Genomic DNA, 21,661 nt, shown 5'->3' with positions numbered 1-21,661 from the left:
ACAAATCATGCGGCCAGCTGCATCGCAGCCCCTCTCGCTCAAACACACTTAGAGTGAAGGAGTGGAGAAATCAACATCGCCCGTTTTCAGAAAGCAGCCGTACTCTGCTCACAGCCACGACTTACTGACAGCAGTGTTCAGCAGTACGGGCAGATGACAGTGTCTTTATTTACCCTACAGTGTCAAATGGGGGTCCAAAGGTCTGGGACCACTAGTTCTAATGTAATACAGAATTGTCCTCCACTTTTGGTTCTATTGTGAATCCCCAATGTATGGAAGCCCAATGTGGGCTCAGAGTGGTCCAGTGGATTAAGGCACTGCCACTATGATTGCTGCTTGGTTCGAATCCCGGGTCAAGCTGCTTGCCTTCAGCAGCCAGAGTCAGAGAGAGCACAATTGGCCTTGTTCTCTCAGGGGTGGGTTGGTGGCACTTCCTGCCCATATCACTCCTAGTCTGTTAGCTGTTGTATCAGAGCTGGGAGCCGTGCTTTCCTCTGAGCGTGTAATAAATGTGTGTACTGAGTATTATCAACAGTATTCACTAATCTCAGGTGAGTTGACTGAACACTCTGAGGCTCTGTGTTGATTATACGTTACCCCCAATCAATCTGGCAGCATGGCAGTGTTGAGCTCTGCCATTAGGTGTGCTAATGGGCAGCCCTTTGGCCTGCTGTGGCCAGGGCCAGTGAGAAGCCCTCAGTGCGTCCCGCCGCCCGTCACTCGCCTCTCCCTGTCACTATTCTCTCCTGGGCTGGGGGAAAAATGAGGTCAGGGTAAACACTGCTAAGAGAGCCATGCATCATTCATGAGTATTGCTGTGTTTAACTAGAACTTTGGGAGTTGTATTCTTTTGAGGGGAGTCGGTGGAGGCGCTCTAGTGCCGCTCCATCGCTGGTTTGCGCATGAATTATGTTTGTTTTTACATCTGAGAAGAAACACAATAGAAGACGTTGGCACTGAGGAGAGCCATCTGCATGTCCCTGATCTGATACAGAAATATTCATAAGCTACAGTGCCCGTCAAAAGTTTGGGGTCCCCTTGTCGTCTTGTGAAATTTGAATATTCTTGCTGTTACCTGCGAAGTTCTTAACCCTTGTGTAATCCATGTGCAACCATTCTGCATACTCCCCTTGTCCTAAGGGTCAAACATGTACCCTGGTGGTCTACAGCTTTAATGGAAGTGTACAAAGGGTACTTTCAGTGCTGTTAAACATGGTGATGGGTCACTGTTGACCCCTAAGACATTACAAGGATTAATATGTAACAGTGACACTATGTGTCCAAATATTTGTGGACACCCCTTCTAATGAATGCGTTCAGCTACTTTAGGTTGCACCCATTGCTGATACACATACAAACAGTTTGTCGAGTCCCTGTAGAGAAGTCTTGCCAATAGAATAGGCAAGACTCTGGAGCACTTAAACATGAATCTATTGGCACCATGCTGCCTAATGCCAGACATGGGATAAAGGTGTTTAAAGGGCCCCAGCATTGAGCTGTGGAGCAGTGGAAGAACTGTGTTCTCTGAAATGATGGATGGTGCTCCATCCAGTACTTTTGGGATGAGTTAGGGAGTTGAGGTTGGGGTGGTGATCATTCAACATCCTGACTTCACTAACACCACTGAATGCCGTCAAATCCTCACTGCATTACACCAAAATCGAGTAGAAATTCTCCATGGGCAGTAGAGACAGTTACTTCTATAAAAGCAAGATCTCTATTTTTTAATTCCCGTGTTTTCAGAAGAAGCAGTGAATAAGCAGGTGACCCAATACTTTTGTCCACATAGTGCAGTTTAAATGGGGTTCTGGGATAATATCCTCTCTCATGAGAATTTCTTGGTGATTTTTTTTCTATCTGCGGCCAAGTCTGTTTTTTCCCCTCATCCTCTGAGAAAACTACAGGCAGAATGGCCCACTGTTTTTTACTGAACTAAAGTGGTGGTCTAATTTCTAACATCTCTGTGCCCTTCCAGGCAGATGTCACCTCACATTGGAAAAAAAGGACGCTGCTATACGTTGCATTTGTTTTTGTATTCAGGAGCACAAAAATTTTTAATTTCCAAAACAAAAACTTGAAATTAACCCAAATCCTGAAATGTCTAATCTAGTCTAATCAACCTGTTGCTGGAAAAAGACACAGCGTTTTGTAACCACCCACTCTATTACACCACCACTACCACGTCAGTGTGTCACTGCAGTGCAGATAATGACCCACCACCCAGATAACACCTGCTCTGTGGCGATCCTGTGGGGTCCTGACCATTAAAGAACAGGGCGAAAGAAGTATGACACACACACAGAGTATGCTGAGAGACAGATGGACTACATTACAAGTACTCAGTGCTCCTATATGGTCAGTTCATTCCAAACCAGGAGTGGTCATAATATTCTGACATGACTGTGTGTGTATATATTTATATATATGTATATGTATATAGGAAAAAGCAGGAGTTGGCGAGTCGAGGGCTAACAGTTTAGTATCTCCCACTCTTGTCTTTGATCTGCAGCTGCTGAGAGCCAAAGATCCTCAGTTTTTAACAAGGTATCGAGTGAATTCTTGAAGACCATGGCTCATAGGAGGAGAAGAGTATTGGCATGAGCTTTCTGTGCTTAGGCCTAAAGCTTCTCGAGGGAATCTGCATGTTGGAATGCAGAAAGAGCCACAGAAGATCTCAGAATCGATTCCTGGTGTTTTTTCTTGATCTGGGATTTGAGAGGTTTCTCCACTTTTTCAGGGGCTGTTTGTTGTGCTCCTGAATGGACGGGTTCATGGAAAGTGGGACTGATTTGTTATGAGTGAGTGCTGAAGACTGAGCTGAAAGTTACTGCTGCTCCTCTGTCAGCTCACCTTCTGTAACGAGAGTTGAATTTGACCTGTGATTCAGTCGACAGGGTTTCATGTTTTTAAGAAAGCCCTCTGTACACACTGACATTAGGCAGGTGGGCTCTCGTAATTTGTTTTCATGTATTTTTTAGAGTGGATCCACCCTCGGTATCAGCAGCTCTCCTGCCCTGAAAAATGCACATTAGGGGGGAGGTTGTGGAGGCAGGCTTTGTAAGGCGTGAGCAGGGTAGAGAACAGCCAATCAGAGGCATTTCTGCTTCCTACATCGCTTACATTACATCGCTGACCACCACTGAATTTTCAGCCTCTAGGGGGCACTAGATGCACTAATCGCTTGTTTTACTGCCAAGTACTTCAAGGAGTATGTGTGTGAAAATGTTCATAGATACAATGCATGCATGCACCATGCATGTTTAAGGTGGTAGTAACTTTAGGCTCCTGTAGATGGCGCTGCATGTGCCCATTTTCCTCTATTCAACGAGACACTCACTGCACTGTACCTCCTGTTCTCAAGCTATGAATCCTATCGCACACACCATGCTGTTTATGACCTGATCATCTTTATGCAGCGCCATCTGCAGGAGCCTGAAGTTATTACCACCTTAAACATGTTGAGAAACCTATATATGTAAATATACACATACAGCAGCTGCTGTTTATATTGTGTGGACTTTCATGAGGAATAGGCCAGCAGACAAGGCCCACAATTCATTGGAATAAAATCGTTTCGCATAGGGATTCATAAAGCTGTTAGTTGGCTCTCTAGAGGTTTTAATACGAGAGCAGGGTTTAATCCTCCTATTTGTGGTGCGTTTGCCCTGACCCCTCTTGCCGGGGCGGACAAACACCTGCAGTATTTGCTCTCTTCCTTACGAACATACTCTCACAGAGTTCCTACTGCTCCTCACTCCTCCACTCTCGCTCACTCTCTCTCTCTCCCTCTCCATTGACTCCAGCTTTCATCTTCAGAAGCAAAGCAGAAGCAGTAGCAGTGTATTCCCCCCCATTTTCACGGCTCGCTCAGCGCCCAGCGTGAAGCTTCTGCGGCCGTTTTTCATTTCGCTCGTTTGTGCGCCGCCGTTGTCTGTGGCGGGGCGCTGTGTGCAGAGACGTGCTAATAGAGGAGCAGCCACAGGGGGTGTGAGGGGGAAACCCTCCATTCACACATCCTCCACTTTCTGCCACTTCGAAATGACAGCCTGATCTACAACAACACAAGGCCTGTAAGAATGCATCAGAAAGAGGTTTAGGAATATTGGAAGCCCCTGAAGCCCCTCCTCCTTTCACCACCCCGTCACATTCCTCTAACTCAGTAACAAATTTCTCAGTCTTAGCTCCACCTATCAGAGCAGGGTCTGGCCTTCTACCACAAATCAGAAGCCCAGTTCTCTTCCTTCAAAATAATCATACACCATATGGACAAAAGTATTAGGACGCCTACTGTCTACTGTGTCTACTGTCCAGGAAAGGCTTTTTACTTGCTGTGAGGATTTTATTGCATTCAGCGACAAGAGCATTGATGAGGTCAGAATGGTCGATGATCACCACCTCACCTTATTCCTAACTCTGCTAATCCCTTCCACTGCTCCACAGCTCAATGCTGGAAGGTCTTATACTCCTCCTGCCCACCTGGCATTAGAAGGCGTGGTGCCAGTAGGTTCATGTTTATCTGCTCCAGATAGTCCTATTCTATTGGAAATACTTTTCTACATACTTTTAAAGGGGTGTCCACAAACATTTGGACATATAGTTTATGCTGATGGCGTGGTCCAAACTCACAAATGAAATCTTTTCTAATTAAAAATCTGAATCATTTCCCAAACGAATCATAACTGAGTTGAATCATTACAAGGTGAGAGCTTTACACCCCTAGCTAATCCTCCACTGTGCTCCAAGTGATCAGTGGTGATTAACTGACGTGCTCAGGATGAAGCTCCTCCCTGCTCAGGCTGCTGTACAGACTCCTTCTGAAAGCTCCTGGCGGGACAGTGTGAGAGTGTGTCAAACGACTTTCTGTCCTCCGGAACTTCCTGCAGGAAATGCCTGCCTGAGCGGGGTGTGTTTTTAACGCTGCCTCTCTGCAGGTATTTCCTGAGCGTCCCGGGGCAGAAGCACAATTTGTTTTGCCTTCCTGTTCGCTCCTGCTCAAAGGGGATTACTCAGCGGCCTGTGTGTGTGTGGGGCCGCCGTGGTGTCGGGGGCCAGAGAGCAGAGATCTCTTGCCCTCCAGGCTCCACACACACACACACACACAGCTACTGACAAACTGTGATGAAAAGCTGGCTTTGTACGAGGAGATCATCTATAGAGTATGTGTTCATGTTCAGTCACAGTGATTCAGTTTATTTATGATTCTTTAAAACTGATTCATTAAGTTTTTGCCTCATTTGATTCAATTTTGTTACAATTCAGAAAATGCACTTAATACACAGCTGGACGTACTGTTAGGCTTACTGTTGTTTTAGCTGTATTCAGCTTCTCTTGTCTGCTTTCTGTTGGAGACGGGGCTCCGTCTGAGCAGCAGCGCCATCTTTAGTGTAGGAAAAGATGGCAGTGTGTGTAGTAATGACCAATGTATCAATAACGACACCTCCATACGCTCACAGCAGACTGGAATGGGCTTGGTTTAAGAGTCGTACTCCACAGCTCCGGTTTAGGACCTTTTTGGCTTTAGGCTTTAGGAGACCCCTAAGGTGAACCATCTAATTCTTCTGGGATGAGCTGGGGATTCAGTGATAAAATTAGGTGGTGATCATTCAACTTCCTGACCTCACTAACACTGTTGTCACTGAATGCAATCAAATCCTCATTGCAATGCTCCCTTCAAATTCTGGTAGAAAGCCTTCTTTCCTGGAAAGTAGAGCGAGTTACTTAAAAAAAACTTTGATTTCAGAAAAAACAAGAAATGAGCAGGTGTCCCAATACTTTTGTCCATGTAGTATACACACTTATAGAGAACATAAATGGGCTGCACACCCAGCCCAGGTCATGGATCAGGCCTGCCAGAGCAGGCTGTCAGCACTTTGAGCAAGGTTAGTGTTACTAGTGCAGAGCCAGCTGTGTTATGTGTCAGTGGAGGCCGTGCAGACAGGAGTGTGATTAATAATTGGTTGGCAGTGTAAAAAAAAAAGCCCAGTTGTCTCTGTGTTTTTCACCATTTCTGTATTTTCTCTAACACTGATCTCTTCATGTGTCCCTCTCTGCAGCCTAATGATCCGGTCACTAACATCTGCCAGGCAGCAGACAAACAGCTCTTCACTCTGGTGGAGTGGGCCAAGAGGATCCCCCACTTTTCTGAACTGCCCCTGGATGACCAGGTCATCCTACTGCGAGCAGGTGAGGACACACATAAACAGGGCTGTCCAGTGTTCAGTTTAGGAGGGCAATGGGATCCATCATCATAAGTGCAGAGCTGAGAACAGACACATCAGTCATGCTGCTTCGCCATCAGCAGACGGAGCCCGAGAGAGCACGATTGGCCACTCTTGCTCTCTCTGGATGGGTAGATGCCACTTGCTCCCCTTATCACTCCCATCACGATGCTGGCTTTCACAGGCGTCTGTTGGCTGATGTATCAGAGCTGGGGATCCGGCGCTTTCCTCCGAGCACGTTGGCTACCTAGTGATGTTGCAAAGATGCTGTGGCTGACTTTCCATGTATCGGAGGAGGTAGTGCTTGTTCTCGCCCTCCTGGAGTTGGGAGCATTGCAAGTGATACGGGGAGTCCTAGTGAGTGGATTAATTAAAATAATTAATCTAAGCTAAAATGGGGAGAAAATTGGGTAATAAAATAATAAGTAAATAATAATTAATTAAATAAAAAATCCCAAATAAGAAAACACTGGTGAATTAAAAACTGCAGAAATTGGTTCATGAGGCCCAATGCTCTCATTGGCATCAGATTTTTAAACAAGTGATGCTTTACAATAAGGTGGTTAATGGGTTTGGTGATAGACCCTTAGAAGTTATTGATAGCTCACATCTCAGCTACATCCACAATCCACTCCACCAGTTCTCCAGTGCAGAAACAGCCGAAGCATAGCGTTCAGATCCTCTGTTGACCTCAACTCAGTGTGCTTTCTCAAAGTAATGGTGCTAAAAGGTACACTGGTGCTAGTTATGGCCCTTCATTGTGCACCGTCCTTGCATGGCCTTATGTATTATTAGGGTGATGCAGCTCTTCTCGGGAACAGTATAGCAGTGCAGAGGGTGCTCTTTTTCACAGCTAGCAGGTTTTCTATAAATAACCTCTTTAGTTCTGCTGTCTCACAGATGAAAGCATTTTCCCCAGCTTTTCCCAGCACTATTCTATAGGGAAATGTGGGGGTTGGACAGGGTTGCAGTTGCTAGGCAGACTGGTTAAAGGAACCTTGTCACTCAGACTTAGAGAACTCACTGTTAGTTTGTGTCTTTTTTTTTAGTTTTTTAACCCTTTAATGTCACCATGTGTAAACCCCTCTTTTTCTGCTGCTATCTTTCTCAGGCTGGAACGAGCTGCTCATCGCATCCTTCTCGCACCGCTCCATAGCCGTAAAGGACGGCATTCTGCTGGCCACGGGGCTCCACGTGCACAGGAACAGCGCCCACAGTGCAGGAGTGGGAGCCATATTCGACAGGTCAGCGGTCATCAGTGGTTTGGGGTTGTAGGGCTGTAAAATTGAGAGTTTTTTTTGGTCCTTCAGGTGGAGCTTAGATTAATTTCAGAGCAAATTAGCAATAAAATGCTCAGTTTAGCGATGCTCACTATTTAGGTTCGTTCTGTGGCTTCTCCAGCGTGACAGCACAAAGACACGACTACACTGTAAATTATCATGACAAGGACAGGGGAAGAACCTTGACATTTCTGCCAGTGGAGCGCAGAAAGAGAGAGGGGCAGGAAGAGGGAGCTGTTTTATCGATTAACATCAATTTTCATTAAATATTCACACGTACGGGGCGATGCAGGTCGTGCAGAAATTGAGGGCTGCTCACACAGAAAATGTGAAAGGAAATCCATTTGTGTGTCATTTGTGCCGAAAGCAGCAGAGCAGCCCAGCCTGCCTTCCTGTGAACTCCTGCACGCAATAAATGCACACTATAGATACCTACACTATTTGGATAAAAGTATTGGGACGCCTGCTCATTCATTGCTTCTTCTGAAATAAGAGTATTCGATGAGAGTGTATCCTGCTTTTGTTGGAGTGGAGTTACTGTCTCTACTGTCCAGGGAAGAAGGATTTCTACTAGATTTTGTGTAGATAGTGTTGCTGTGAGAATTTGTTTGCATTCAGAGCATTAGTGAGGTCAGGATGTTGGATCACCCCCACCTCACATCCTTCCCAATTACCCAAATCTTCCCAAAAGTCATGAATGAAGATAACACAGTTAACTGCACCACAGCTCAGGTTTTATACCCCTCAAGCCAATGCATGGCATTTGACATGGTGCCTACAGGCTTATGTTTATCTGCTCCAGAGAGATCTGCTTCTATTCTATTGGCGGTACTTCTCTACAGGCACTAGACAAGCTGTGTACAATGCATTCATTAGAAGGGGTTTCTGCAAACATTTGGATATATAGTGTAGAATGAAGAACTGAACACTGGTGACACCATGTTGGTTCTGGTCACCACCCCCACCAATCCCAGTCTAATCAGGCTAAAAATATTCTCATAAAGGGTTCCCAGTCCAGATAATTCCATCACAATCGCAGACAGTTTAGTGCTGCTGGTAAACAGATGAACAGACAAACGTCTGAATGACCTGCATTGTAACTGCAAAGCAAACCGGTCCGCTAATGCCCTGTAACCTGATTGGTGGAGAAGTGAAGTGCTTTTCAGTAAAGCCTAGAGCAAGTTCCACTCATTACCATACAGCCAGCTCCTCTCAAAGGATGGATTACATCTCTGCATTACCACAGCTCCACATTAAGATGCACAGCACTGATAATGTTTCTTTATCGGCTCCTCCGCAAGTGGCACAAATGAAGTGGATGGTTCACTTAAACGCTGGGCTGAGGGCTTTTTTCCCCACGCTCTTTGTTCCGGGAGGCAAATTGAATTAGAGTGAGTTAAGAGTGGGAATGAGTCTGCTTGGCTTGGGTGAACAGTGACTGACCCGGTCACTCACAGGCCAGTCGTATTTACAGAGAGTGACGTCAATCTGGACACTAACTCTCAGATGTATTCGCTGGTGTTTCTGTCATTACAGTAATGTTATGGTGCTTTCCTCAACTTAAAAGTAGGGTTTTCATACCGCCATACTGCCTCTGTATACGGTATTACTAATGGAGGGGATAGCGTATAGTTGCACAAGCAGTGCAGATGGTTCTGCGGTTACGTGGCTTCCATAACACAGGGTCAATCAATCATTCAGTAAATGTTAAACTGTCAGTCTGACAATGAAGCCAAATTAGCATTAGTTAACGCTGGTTAGCATTGGCTTAGTAAGCAGAATAACAGTCTGCGCACCACACAACAAATTCGAGTCTGGCTGGCAGAATGCACACTTATAAACGTTTTTTGGATGGTTTTGGATCTTTAGCCGACTCGCTAAGCTAGCCTTTGCTCAGCTAGCTCAGTTACCACTCAGATCCACCTTTGCTCAGAGCAGCCGCTGCTGACCAAGCACTGAGCTCCCGACACTAGCTGAGCCTAGCTAGGCTTGGATAAGTTAGCTACCAGGCAAAACACCACAGTACAGGCCGTGTTCCAGCTAACTGAGGCTCAAATCACACAGGTTTAGAGGATTAAGCCTGGCGTCTGAGAGCATGTTTCAGTGAGTCGAGTGAATGGACTTAAGAGTGTTTTCCACTGTTTCCAGGCACATTTAGTAGACGGCTTCATCCAGGTTGCTAAACTCGCAACTACACTGGGCCCCCCTGTAGTTGACATCAGCAGTCATCACTAGTCAGTGAGCTCCCACATTAGTGGCTCTCTTAAATGCACATGGGGGGATGAGCTTATTTGGCCATGCACTGGATAAACACTGAACACACATATGCTATCAGGTGCTGTAGATAGTGATTAGGTTAAAAATGCTGGAGTATTTCTTTAAGAAATTTCTTTAAAAATCACCCAGTGTGATCTGTTGGCTCATGCCGTCTCTGGGAAAGCCAAAGTGAATGGATTGGATGTCAATATTTTGTAACTGATATGTAACCTGACCATGCACTGACCTGTTGGGTGTTCTCAAAGTCCAGAGTAAAAATTGCCCAACAGGAGCGTCTCTCACAGTACAGGCCTGCCTTTGGGTTTAACAGACTAAACCAGTACATCCTACTTAAAATTGTCTATTAGATAAACCTTGTACCTCCATTTTTGATGTTTTGACATAATGATAATCTGACCCAGATGAGCTGCACACACACAGCTATGGGATCCTGTAGAGAAGTACTGCCAATAGAATAGGACTCTCTGGAGAAGATAAACATAAAGCTATTGACACCATCCTGCCTCATGCCAGACATGGGCTGGAGGGGTATAAAGCCCCCAGCATTGAGCTGTGGAGCAGTGGAAGAACTGTGTTCTCTGGAATGATGGATGGTGCTCCATCCAATACTTTTGGGATGAGTTGGGGATGAGGTGGGGTGATGATCACAGCAATGTCCCTGCAAAACCTAGTAGAAATCCTTTCCTGGACAGTAGAGACAGTTTCCCAGACAGTTGCTCCAACAAAAACAGGAACAATGAATAAGCAGGTGTCCCAATACTTTTGTCCAAATAGTGTACGTGCGATGGCACTTTGTTATAGCGATCCAGTAGAATGAGGTAAATGGTTGTAAATGAGTTTGTAAATGATGTGTGAAGTGTTGACAGTGTGTCTGTTTGTCCTCTGCAGGGTGCTCACAGAGTTGGTGTCTAAGATGAGGGACATGCAGATGGATAAAACGGAGCTGGGGTGTCTGCGTGCCATTGTGCTCTTTAATCCAGGTAAACATCCTAGATGTTGGTGCATGGCTAAAAGTCTTCTACGAAGTCTATTTTGACACTCTATTTGACACAAAGTAGCCTCCCTTTACCACGATTCAGCTTTATTTAATTAATCATTATTAAATAATACATCAATGATAAGAACAGTATATGATATATAGGAATGCATAGGATTTACTACATAGAAAAAGGAATGAAATCCAGAGACCTGTTTTGCCTGCATGCCCCAGAAAAATACACACAGATTTAATTTCTCATACCAAAATTACTCAGGTATAATTTGGTAGCACTTTATTAGGAGTGGTTCTTTATAGATGATTAATAAAATCATAAGAGTATCAGTAACACATCAACAGCATATCAGTGCAGTAGCAGCAGTAAAGCCCCTCAACACTCTGAGCTGCACATCCTGAAGATGTTCTGTTGATGCTAAACTGACATTCAGTAGATGTACTGTTCATCTGTTACATCAAGTAGACTTAATACCTCACTTCCATTGAACAACACCTAACCTTTACTCTGGCCCTAACCCTAACTTCACCCTAGCCTCTTAATCTGTACCTAGCTCCAGTTCCAGACTGGTGTGAGCAGCAGCAGGTCTGTAGCAGCTGTTTGAGATGGTCTGTGTTAGAGCTGTTAGATGATCAATAGTTTCTCAGTAAACGTCTCTCAGTGATCTACTGAATGTTCAGGTGCTGCTCCTTCATCTGTTACTGACAATCTGATGAGCGTTGATTTCATCTACCATACATTTTAAAGCCAACTCGGAGTATAAGGTGTTCTATGTTTTAGTGTGTTAAAAAACAAACGGCACCTGTGAGCAATCAAATGCAGATGTATCAAATTTGATAGTCATAAACGCAAAGTGTTATTTAATTTGTTGATTAATATATATATATATATATATATATATATATATATATATATATATATTTTTTTTTTTTTTTTTTTTTATTAATTTCATTTTTTAACTTAATTTCATATTTATTTTTATGTTATTTAATAATAATAAAAAAAGATAATTAATCAGAAGGTCAAATAAACAATCCGGTTTTAAAGAATTAGAATTTTTAGGTCATTTTACATTTTAGATTTTTCAGGCTTTAATGAGCTACGGCACGTTTATGTCAGTGGTAAGTGAGCAGTAAGCATTTTTGCCTGTAAAATACCACAACTGTGGTGAAAAACACAGGTTTGGTTGCTGACTTCCAAGAATATTCCAATGTAATGCTATCTGCTGTCTCCATAGTGTGCAGGTAATTACCACAGACAGTCCTTTTCCATACTTAGAGATACACAGAAAATGTATTGAATCAAAACATACACACGGGTGGGTGCACCTGTCCACTGGCTTATATTATGAGTCAACAGGTTTTCAGTTCTTTTACTAACTACAGAAGAAAAAGTCATCATGTGTGGTACAGACGCAGCGTCTGGAGGTTGAAAAACACTGGAGAATTTCGTTAACCTGCCTCCTCCTGCTACTCTCCATAGGCCAAACCAAACACTACTACCATTATACAGTGGGCAAAAGTGACCCTGAAGAGCTTCAGCTGTTCAAACAGAAAATAACTGATGCATTAAGCTGTACAGAGTGGAAATTAGGTCTTATTTCTGCAGCACTTGTAGCGGAACGATGTAGTAGTGAGTAAGAGCTCATTTCTGCATGGCTGTGTGTGTGTGTGTGTGTGTGTGTGTTTGGAGAAGGTTTTGATGTCAGAATTTGATTTCCTTCCTAATGAAATGGATTAGACCTCTCATTTAGATCAGCTCAGATTATAGGCCCTGTGCCATACTGCCTTACTCCATTCCAAAAGCAAACCCGCACCGTCCGCTTCAGCACCTGCACTGCAAAAAATGGATACACTATATGGACAAAAGTAATGGGACACCTGCTCATGCATTGTTTCTTCTGAAATCAAAGATATTAAAAAGAGCTGATCCAGCTTTTGTTGGAGTAACTGTCTCTACGGCCCAGGGCAGAAGGCTTTCTGCTAGGTTTTAGAGAAACGTTGCGGTGAGGATTTGATTGCATTCAGCACCAGGAGCATTAGCAGTGAGATGCTAATGGATGCAAGTGGATGCAAGTGGATGTTGGATGATCACCACCCCACCTCATCCCCAACTCCACAACTCATTTAAAAAGCACTGGATGGAGCACCATCCATCATTCCAGAGAACACAGTTCCTCCACTGCTCCACAGCTCAGTGCTGGAGTCTTTTTACCCCTCTAGCCCCTGCCTGGCATTAGAAGGCATGGTGCCAATAGGTTCATGTTTAAGTATTCCAGAGAGTCCTATTCTATTGGCAATAGAGGGATTAGATAAGCGGTGTGTGTGCATTTGCACATCTGTGTCAGTGCTGGATACAACTTAAAGTAGCTGGTTCCATTCATTGGCAGGGGTGTTTGCAAACATTTAGACATATATAGTATCTTAGTAAGTGGAATCTTTTATTATGATAGGAAAAGTATGAGATTTATAGCCTTATATTGAACTTTTATTCAATTATAAATACGTGTTAAATGATTTTATCTACTAAACGTGTCCCATTCTATTGGCAGATCATTTCACTTCATCCAAGAAATAACATAAATTTTAGATTTGTCAAGACCTAGTGCTTGAAAGAACTAAATTATCATCCAGTGGAATAAGACAAGTAACAAACACTTGGTAATAAGTTAAATAATCATATAATATTCAAACAACAATGTAAAAATAAATATATCAGATATTTCAACTAGAATTAAGAGGATTTCACTTGCTAAGAGATGATTTTTGCAGTGTTGCAGTCTCTGTCAGACAGCAGTTACTGTGGATACAGTAGTCCAGTGGACAGAGCTATCTCAGTCTGCTGGTTCAGGGCTCATTGCTGCTTCTTTAATGAGCCACAGTCCCTGCCCAGCAGACAAAGGCAGCACATTGAGACGTTCTCCACAGCCAGCCCATTCCTCTGTGCCCCTGCATGTTCTCTTCAGAGCCAGACAGAATTACTGCCCCCATTCTACCAATTAGGAGCTCCCCAAGGGCCGCTCTGCACAGCCTGATTGAGCTGTGGGCACAGCAGAAGCAGGACTATTGAGATTCACTCACTCGTGCGCTCTCACTGGGGATGTGTTGTTGAGGATTTCTTCAGCAAATAAGTGCTGTATGATATTTTATGCTCAAGCAAGCTCGTCACAAAGATATACGTATACTATGTGTCCAAATGTTTGTGGACACCCCTTCTAATGAATGCAACTAGCTACTTTAAGTTGCACCCATTGCTGACACAGATGAACCTATTGGCACCATGCTTAATGCCAGGTGTGGGTTAGTGGAACTGTGGAAATGGTGCTCTATCCAGTTCTTTTGGGGTGGGTTGGGGATGATGAGGTGAGGTGGTGATCATCCAACATCCTGACCTCACTAACATGCTTAATGTAATCAAATCCTCACAGCAGTGCTAGAAAGCCTTCCCTGGACAGTAGAGACAGTTACAGTACAAAAGCAGGATCAACTCTTTTTAAATACATTTGATTTCATAAGGAAGAGTAAATGAGAAGGTGTCCCAATACTTTTGGCTATTTAGTGTATTTTGTCACATGTAATTTTCTCAGATGTGTAACTGTTTAAATGCTGACTAGGGGTCTGTCCGCTTGTCCAGTAAGCAGGCTTTCTGCATGCATTCATGGGCCTCAGACCAGTCCCTCTTTCTGCATATCATTGGCTCACATTTCCGTTAGAACCTCTCTGATCTCAGCACGCAGGTTCCTCCCTCAGGCCACACATGTTGTCTAGTTCTGTTTAGGGTTTGCTTGCTGTCACATGCTTGCACCCACGCATAGACACTCATGAGCACACACAAATGCACAAGCGTGCACTCACCCGCCTCAAACCCTTCCCACACACACATACACACACGCATAACACACACTCATGAGCACTTTTTTAAGCTCAGAACTGACACAATGAGCGAGTCCCACGCTTCATTAAACCTGCTTTCACGCTACATGAGTTTCCACCATGATGTCATGTTCATACGCACTCCTGATGTTCAGGATAATCAGGGTTCGTTTGATGGAATAACCCAGCGGGGGGGTGAGGGGGGGGGGAGCTTGGGTAGTGTGAAGGAGGCTGTAGGTTTCATAACAGATACCAGGTATTACTGTTATTATGGAAGCATCAACAGCAGCATACAGCATGTTAAGATTACTATTGTGGTCAGTGATGGCTTTTGAATGTAGCAAGCAGTGGACAACCCTGCAGAGAAGACCTAATGATTTCAGAGACTACAAAACACTCTCTAATACACCAATACATTATGGACAAAAGTAATGGGACACCTGCAAGAGTTTATGCTGCTTTTGTTATAGTAACTCCCTAATGCCTCTAGTGTCCAGGGAAGGTCTTCTTCTAGATTTTGAAGGAGCACTGCTGTGAGGATTGATTGCACTCAGCAACAAAAGCATTATTGAGGTCAGGATGCTGGATGGTTACTACCTCACCTCATCCCCAACTCCCCAGTTCATCCCAAAATTATTGGATGGAGGACTAACCATCATTCTAGAGAACCCAGTTCTTCCACTGCTCCACAGCTCAGTGCTGTGGGCTTTACACTCCTCTAGCCCACAGCTGGCATTATTAGGCAGCATGGTTCCAATAGGTTCATGCTTATCTGCTTCAGAGAGTCCTATTCTATTGGCAGTTCTTCTCTACAGGGGCTAATAGAGAAGAGTCAGAGAGAGTACTGTGTCAGCAATTAATGTAACATAAGCTTAATACATTCATTAGCATGGGTGTCCACAAACATTTGTACATATAGTGTACTGTATTTCTCTGAAAGCACAGTTTTCTTTACTGTATTTCAGGAATACAGTAAATAACAGCAGGATTGACACTGCTAGTGCAGATGTTTCAGAAAGTGGTGTGAACAGGTGTGACATGGAGAGTCCCTTAATAGATTGCAAGGCATGTGGCAGTCGCAATATGTAGCAATATAACTGCAATATGGTTTTGTACACTGCAGCTAATAAATGTGAAATGGGGGAGTTTGTACATCGTCCAATTGAATAAAACCAATACAAAAAAATACAGCCATTTTTGTTTGGCTTATGTAATCCTGCATAGCCGGATCCTATACTTAAATTGGTCATAGCCCATCATTTGTTGTGCAAGCTGCTACAGAGTGACGGGCTCATATGCTGCTACAGTCTATATATGAAGCAGTAATTACAGCAATTGCTAGTCACAGTGAATCCCTGTACAGCTGCAACTACACGACCATACTGCATGCAGAGCACACTCCTGAGACCAGCATTTCCTACCTACTGACCATTACTGTCCATGAGGAATCACTGACAAATTAGTTTTGTTGAATTTGAGACTACGACAACATGCAGTGCGACCATTGTGGTAATGTGGATATGTGTCTCGCTTTCAGACTCCAAAGGCCTGTCGAACCCAGGGGAGGTGGAGGCTCTGAGGGAGAAGGTGTACGCCTCTCTGGAGGCCTACTGCAAGCAGAAATACCCTGAACAGCCTGGGAGGTACAGTATCACCTGTTGCCCACTGTATGAACTCAAATGCAGAGGAGGGACCACTTGCAAGGGCTTCTAGTAGTAATTTAGCTGAAGATAAAGCCGGCGTTCCACAAGTATTATCATGTTTAAGTTGGGGGGGTTAGGTGCCTGCTCAAGGGCTTAACCTTCTCCAAGCTTCAGGCCAAGTCTAAGGCAAGCATTTGAGCAAGTCTAACCGCTAGTTCCATATAATTCAGCAATGATAGGAGGTTTTGTCCCCAGCTCCGCCACACCAGCTAATAGACACCTGTGTTGGCCACTTTTTTTTTTTTAGAGTGATGTAGTGAGAGCACCATTTATTCACCAGGAAAGTGCACTGCCAGTTGTGCTCTCTCAGACTCCGGCTGCTGATGGCAAAGCAGCATGGCTTAGGATGCGAACTTGCAACCCGTGGGCCATAGTGGTAGCGCATTAGACCACCGAGCCACTCGGAGCCCTCAGGGCCTGTGTATTTTGAACGTTATTAATCACCCCATAGACCAAACCCAGACTTCTCCCCCTCCCCGTTCACTTCCAGTTTTCTGTCCAATTAAGGGCTTAAATTAAATAAATATTGACCCAGCTGTTTATGTAGAGCTGTTATTAAGTGCATTGCTCTAGTCAGTATTCCTGGAAGCCTTTTCAAAACATTAACAAGAGAGATAAGCAAACACTCCATCCCTGCAGCATGGTAGAGTTTTTATCTCTCTGCCTCACCCTGGAATTGCTGGAATTGCTGATCTTTCTTTGTATCCTCTGTCCAGGTTCGCCAAGCTGTTGCTGCGGCTGCCCGCGCTCCGTTCCATCGGACTCAAGTGTCTGGAGCACTTGTTCTTCTTCAAGCTCATAGGGGACACGCCCATCGACACCTTCCTCATGGAGATGCTGGAGGCGCCCCACCAAATGACATAATGACATCACAAACTCCCTTTGCCCTGGGAGACGGTCGGGAGGGGCCAGGCTACCCCTTTCTGCCCCCCCCCTCCCCCTGTGAGACTGATGATGATGATGACGTGACGTTATTGGAAGGAGAGTGCTGCCCTCCACTGAACGTTTTGCAACACGCTCATGGGCTTTCGCACTCTTGTACCTTGTATAAAGTTATAAATATATAAATAAGTCAATGTGAGAGGATAAGTGATGTCGGCGGACTCAAAGGCAACAGGTCGTACAGGCTATGAGTGCACCGCACCATCCGTTTTGTGGTGAAATGACGGAAAACAAGCAGCATAGGAAAGACTCTTCAGACTAAAGGTTGGCTGGAAGTACCAGGGTCGCACATGAAGCGCAGGAGCGGCAGGAGCGGAGGCTGGCAGGCGACGGGGCACTGTTCCGGTATCGGAGCTTCAGCTCCAGCTGTGTTTACTCCTACAAGCATACAAGAAAGAGGAGCTTTGCACAATCATACTGGGGCCTCACCAATGTCCATGTGGAGCTGTCAGGGCATATGAGGTCTCCAGGATGGGCCGATGATAAAAATGGTGATGACTATGATGATAATAACAGTGAAGAGCCAAGAGCCCTGTGCTCTCCAACAACTGTCAGTTGTGAACAAGAGACGTACGTAGTTAGGGTATAAAATTATGGATCTGACTGGCAGCGCAGCCTGGATGTTATTGAATGCCTTGGCGTTATTGACTCTGTAATGTTGTTTGCAGGGCTTTAGGCTTATGGTGATCGATCCGAGCTATACCGTCCCACTGTTGCAAATGTATCTGTGTGCTCAGAGCGTGGTTCCCTCCTCCCGTTACAGACGTAGAAGCATGTAGAAACCAATCTCGTCCGCTGATCCTGTACTGACTGTTCTCACTGTGTCAGAGAGGAGGGCTTTAGTCTAGATTGCCTTTAAAGATTGGGCGGAGGATCTGGAGAGATGAGGACTTCATGGGGGGTTCATGTGGCATCTTCTCACCTCTTGAGTACCTACGGTACACCAGTTCACCTCAAAACAGGAATCAGACTGTTCCTCCAAGTCAGCCTAGCTTTGCAACGGCTCGTTCATTTGTACACGATGTTACTGCCAGACTCAGTATTGGTGTTTCTGTTTCACAAACAAACAAACAACGTGCAATTACCTCCGTACGCTATAGAGTCCTCAGTGGTCGGTCCCTGACCCCATCCTCAACAGCCAGTGAGCAGTTCACAGGATGTTACGGGGTTGTTTTTAATTTCTTCGTACTTTCTCTCATTCATTACGCTTCAGACATAGCGGCGATCTGGCCAGCTTCGAATTACCTGGTTAACACGGACTGTGGTAGGTGATTGGCTATGTGAGGGGGCGGGGACCAATTAACATTCACAACTTGCTGCACTTCTCTGGGCAAACCAAGTGTCATTTTAGAATTCCTTCTGAGTGTGAAATATCTTTCTTGAGCTTTGTGATGTTCCCATATTCAGCATTTCCTTTTCTTTTCTGTGCTGCTGCTGCTTAACTATGCATCTAGCATTCTTTCCAAAGACTGTCCACGGTGAGGTTGCTATCGTTTTACCGATTCTTTACAGCACACCAAACATGGTGGCCCCTGCGGCCCTGGCCTTTAAAAGTCCACACACCAGGCCGCGTTGTGCCGGCTCTCGATTTGGGCAATGTCCTGTTCAGACCAGGGTCTTGGTGCCCCAGTGCAAAAAAGCACTAGGCTACAGTATGTGCAAAGAGCTTTGACGAGAGGCTTTAGCTTAGTTTACAGTCAAGTGGGGAGTTTGTGACCAGGGATAATGCAGAACGTTGAGGCTATGAGTGAGCTGTGAGCTCCCCCTAGTGGAGGAGATGCAGCGTTGCAGCATTACTTGAAGTATTTAATCAGAAAAAAGGCACTTTTTCATGCTATGTTTTTTCTTTTTCACAAACAGACATAGGATTGGATAAGATCTGCAAGAATGCGATCAGTTAATAGGAATAACTGCAGAGAGAAACAGTGCTCATGAATTAAGACTGAAGCATGTTTTGAGAAGCGGTTCAACGTTCTAGCTAGGCGGATTAAAGACTATAAATACTATAAAAGGCTATAAATACTGGGAAATACTGTAGCCGAAAATGTCCAGTATTCCGGATAAATCATGGAAGCACGGAAATCCTAACTCTCAATCTCACTCTAATTTGAACACATTTCCCTGATTGTGTAAACTCTCCACATCTTGATCAGGTCTTAGGTGGAGTAGTGTCAGGCCACAGGGATCGTGAAGCCATATGCAGATTTGTAAAGTCCCTTCAATGATGAAGAAAAGCTCTCCTACCCCCTCCACCCCCCCTTACACCCCACCGAGTCCTCTGAACTAAAGATCGACAGGATGAACACATGCATACATGCTTTATATATAAGATAAAGCTATATTTTGTCTATATGTACATGTGTATATATTTATAAATAAGTCTATAAATACAAAATCCTTTCCTTAAATGTTTCCAGTCAACGTTAGTAAAAAAGAGAGCGCCAAGTGCTTTGGTAAAACCTACTTAAAAAAAATAATTAAATTAAAACTCAAAAAAATTAAATAAATAAAAAATAAAAAAAACAATGTAAAAAAGAAAACTAACAGGCCTAATTGCACTGTGTCATTTTCGGAGATATCAGGAGTGGTTAATGTTTGAATAGCTGAAGCTTTTGTGTTCAGCTGAGATGAACTAAAGCAGAGGAACGAGCAGAATACCAGCAGCTCCAAGCCCTAAGATATGATCACTCACCAGCTCCTTCACCGTATGATAATCAGTCATCCTAACAGGAACCTCAAGAACTGCGAGAATCAGGCCTAGAAGCTGAGCTGAAAAAGGCAACGCGTTCTCTCCAAAGGAGAATTCTCGCGGCGGTCAAACTGTGCGCTTTCTTTCAATCTGATCGGACTGTCAGCTGCAGAAAAGCTCATGAATGTGGTTCAAATCAGACTCTGTGAGTTCAGGCTTCAAGACAAAGAAGAAGAAGAAAAAAATAATCAGATGAGATTTAAAAGGTAAAAAAGAAGAACCTGGTTTGACGAGGATGGTTTTAGACCCTGACACAATCACTTCTTCAGTCGCCACAGAGACAGAACATTTGAAAATGTTGAGGATAATTATAGGACACCTAAAAAGTTCAATAAAAAGGATCTATTTTTGTACAAATGTAATTTTATCCCTTGCTTATGTATTCATACCTCTCTTCTTCCTTTCGTGGGCTGTTGTAAACATTGTGTAAACGTTGAGTTGAAATGGAAAAAGAGTGGGAAAATAAACCAGACCTCTTTAAAGGTTGGACACGGTGAGGCAGAGAGGTCAGCAGTGATGTCCTCGCAACTTTCGCCTGTACCTTTGCCTTGTTTTGTTTGTTTGTTTGTTTGTTTTTTCTTCTTCATCTGTCACTGAGCGACAGGATCGTCCTCATATTTTCATCTATTTTTAAGGAAATGAAAAAGACATCTGTTACTTGTGCATTGTTCTTTGATGTTCTTTCATGAAAAAATGAAAAAAAAAAAAAAAGTTAAAAATAAATCCAGTTGTTTTCCTTTTCCAGATCTTTCAGCGTAGACGTCTACCTACTGCATCCTGAAAGATACGCTATATGGTCAAAAGTATTGGGACATCTGCTTATTCACTGTATGGAGTAACTGTCTCTGTTGTCAAGAGAATGCTCTTTACTAGATTTTGCAGAATCATTGCTTTAAAGATTTGATTGCATTCAGCAACAAGAGTGTTAGCAAGGTCAAGATGTTGGATGGTCAGCACATCACCTCATTCCAAAGAGCACAGTTCCACATTGCTGGGGGGGCTTTACACCCCTCTAGCCCACGTCTGACATTAGGCATGGTGTTAATAGGTTCATGTTCATCTGCTCCAGAGAGTCCTATTCTATTAGCAATTTGGCCACTCATGATAATTATGGACTTTTTGTACAATATATGATCAATGACCCCAATCATTTTTGCTGACCCACACAGAGATCCTTCCGAGAAGGTGGTCTTGGTCCGGTCCCAGACAACCTCTGGGGCGGTTCGTTTGTAGTGAGAATGTGATCTGACCCCCAATCCGACCCAACGATCAGGTGTACTCCACAAGTTTAAAGTGAAACGGCTCCCGCAGCCGAGTGTTAACCTGCTATACTGCCCAGGTAATTAACCTTACTACAGCAGTCAACAGATGCCAGCTCAGCTGTTGCTCCATGGTGAACCACACAGAAATCTGCACTAGTCCAGAACTCTAAACCTTCTGGTATTTACTTTTTTTGCTCATGCCCAAGACAGGATTGACCAACCCGTGGAGAGAACGTTCTCACATGGTTTGTCGTGAAGCATTTTGGTGAGCTTGGGTTTTTTCCTAAACCAAACCAAACAGAGAAGGAAACACTTCCAAGTTTACAAAGTCTGATTCGGACCAGAGCAAAACAATGATGGGTGACT

At 44.1% G+C, this 21,661-nt stretch overlaps 1 protein-coding gene across 5 annotated transcripts in view; it reads left to right on the top strand.

Moving 5' to 3' along the window:
• rxraa (retinoid X receptor, alpha a) overlaps positions 1 to 20,756 on the top strand; it is a 243,853-nt gene extending 223,097 nt beyond the window's left edge. For all 5 annotated transcript variants that reach the window (XM_072661436.1, XM_072661434.1, XM_072661435.1 and 2 more), the window contains exons 7-11: positions 6,054 to 6,183; positions 7,330 to 7,462; positions 10,664 to 10,755; positions 16,177 to 16,282; positions 17,059 to 20,756. In XM_072661436.1, coding sequence (XP_072517537.1) covers positions 6,054 to 6,183; positions 7,330 to 7,462; positions 10,664 to 10,755; positions 16,177 to 16,282; positions 17,059 to 17,206 — 609 coding nt within the window. In that variant the 3' untranslated portion in view covers positions 17,207 to 20,756. The remainder of the gene's footprint in view (positions 1 to 6,053; positions 6,184 to 7,329; positions 7,463 to 10,663; positions 10,756 to 16,176; positions 16,283 to 17,058) is intronic.
• Positions 20,757 to 21,661: the final 905 nt, after the last annotated feature.

The sequence above is a fragment of the Salminus brasiliensis genome, chromosome 18 (genome assembly GCF_030463535.1).
Source record: "Salminus brasiliensis chromosome 18, fSalBra1.hap2, whole genome shotgun sequence".
NCBI classification, from domain to species: domain Eukaryota; kingdom Metazoa; phylum Chordata; class Actinopteri; order Characiformes; family Bryconidae; genus Salminus; species Salminus brasiliensis.
Note: the sequence above shows the minus strand (reverse complement) of the source record. Positions and strands in the feature narration are given on the sequence as shown.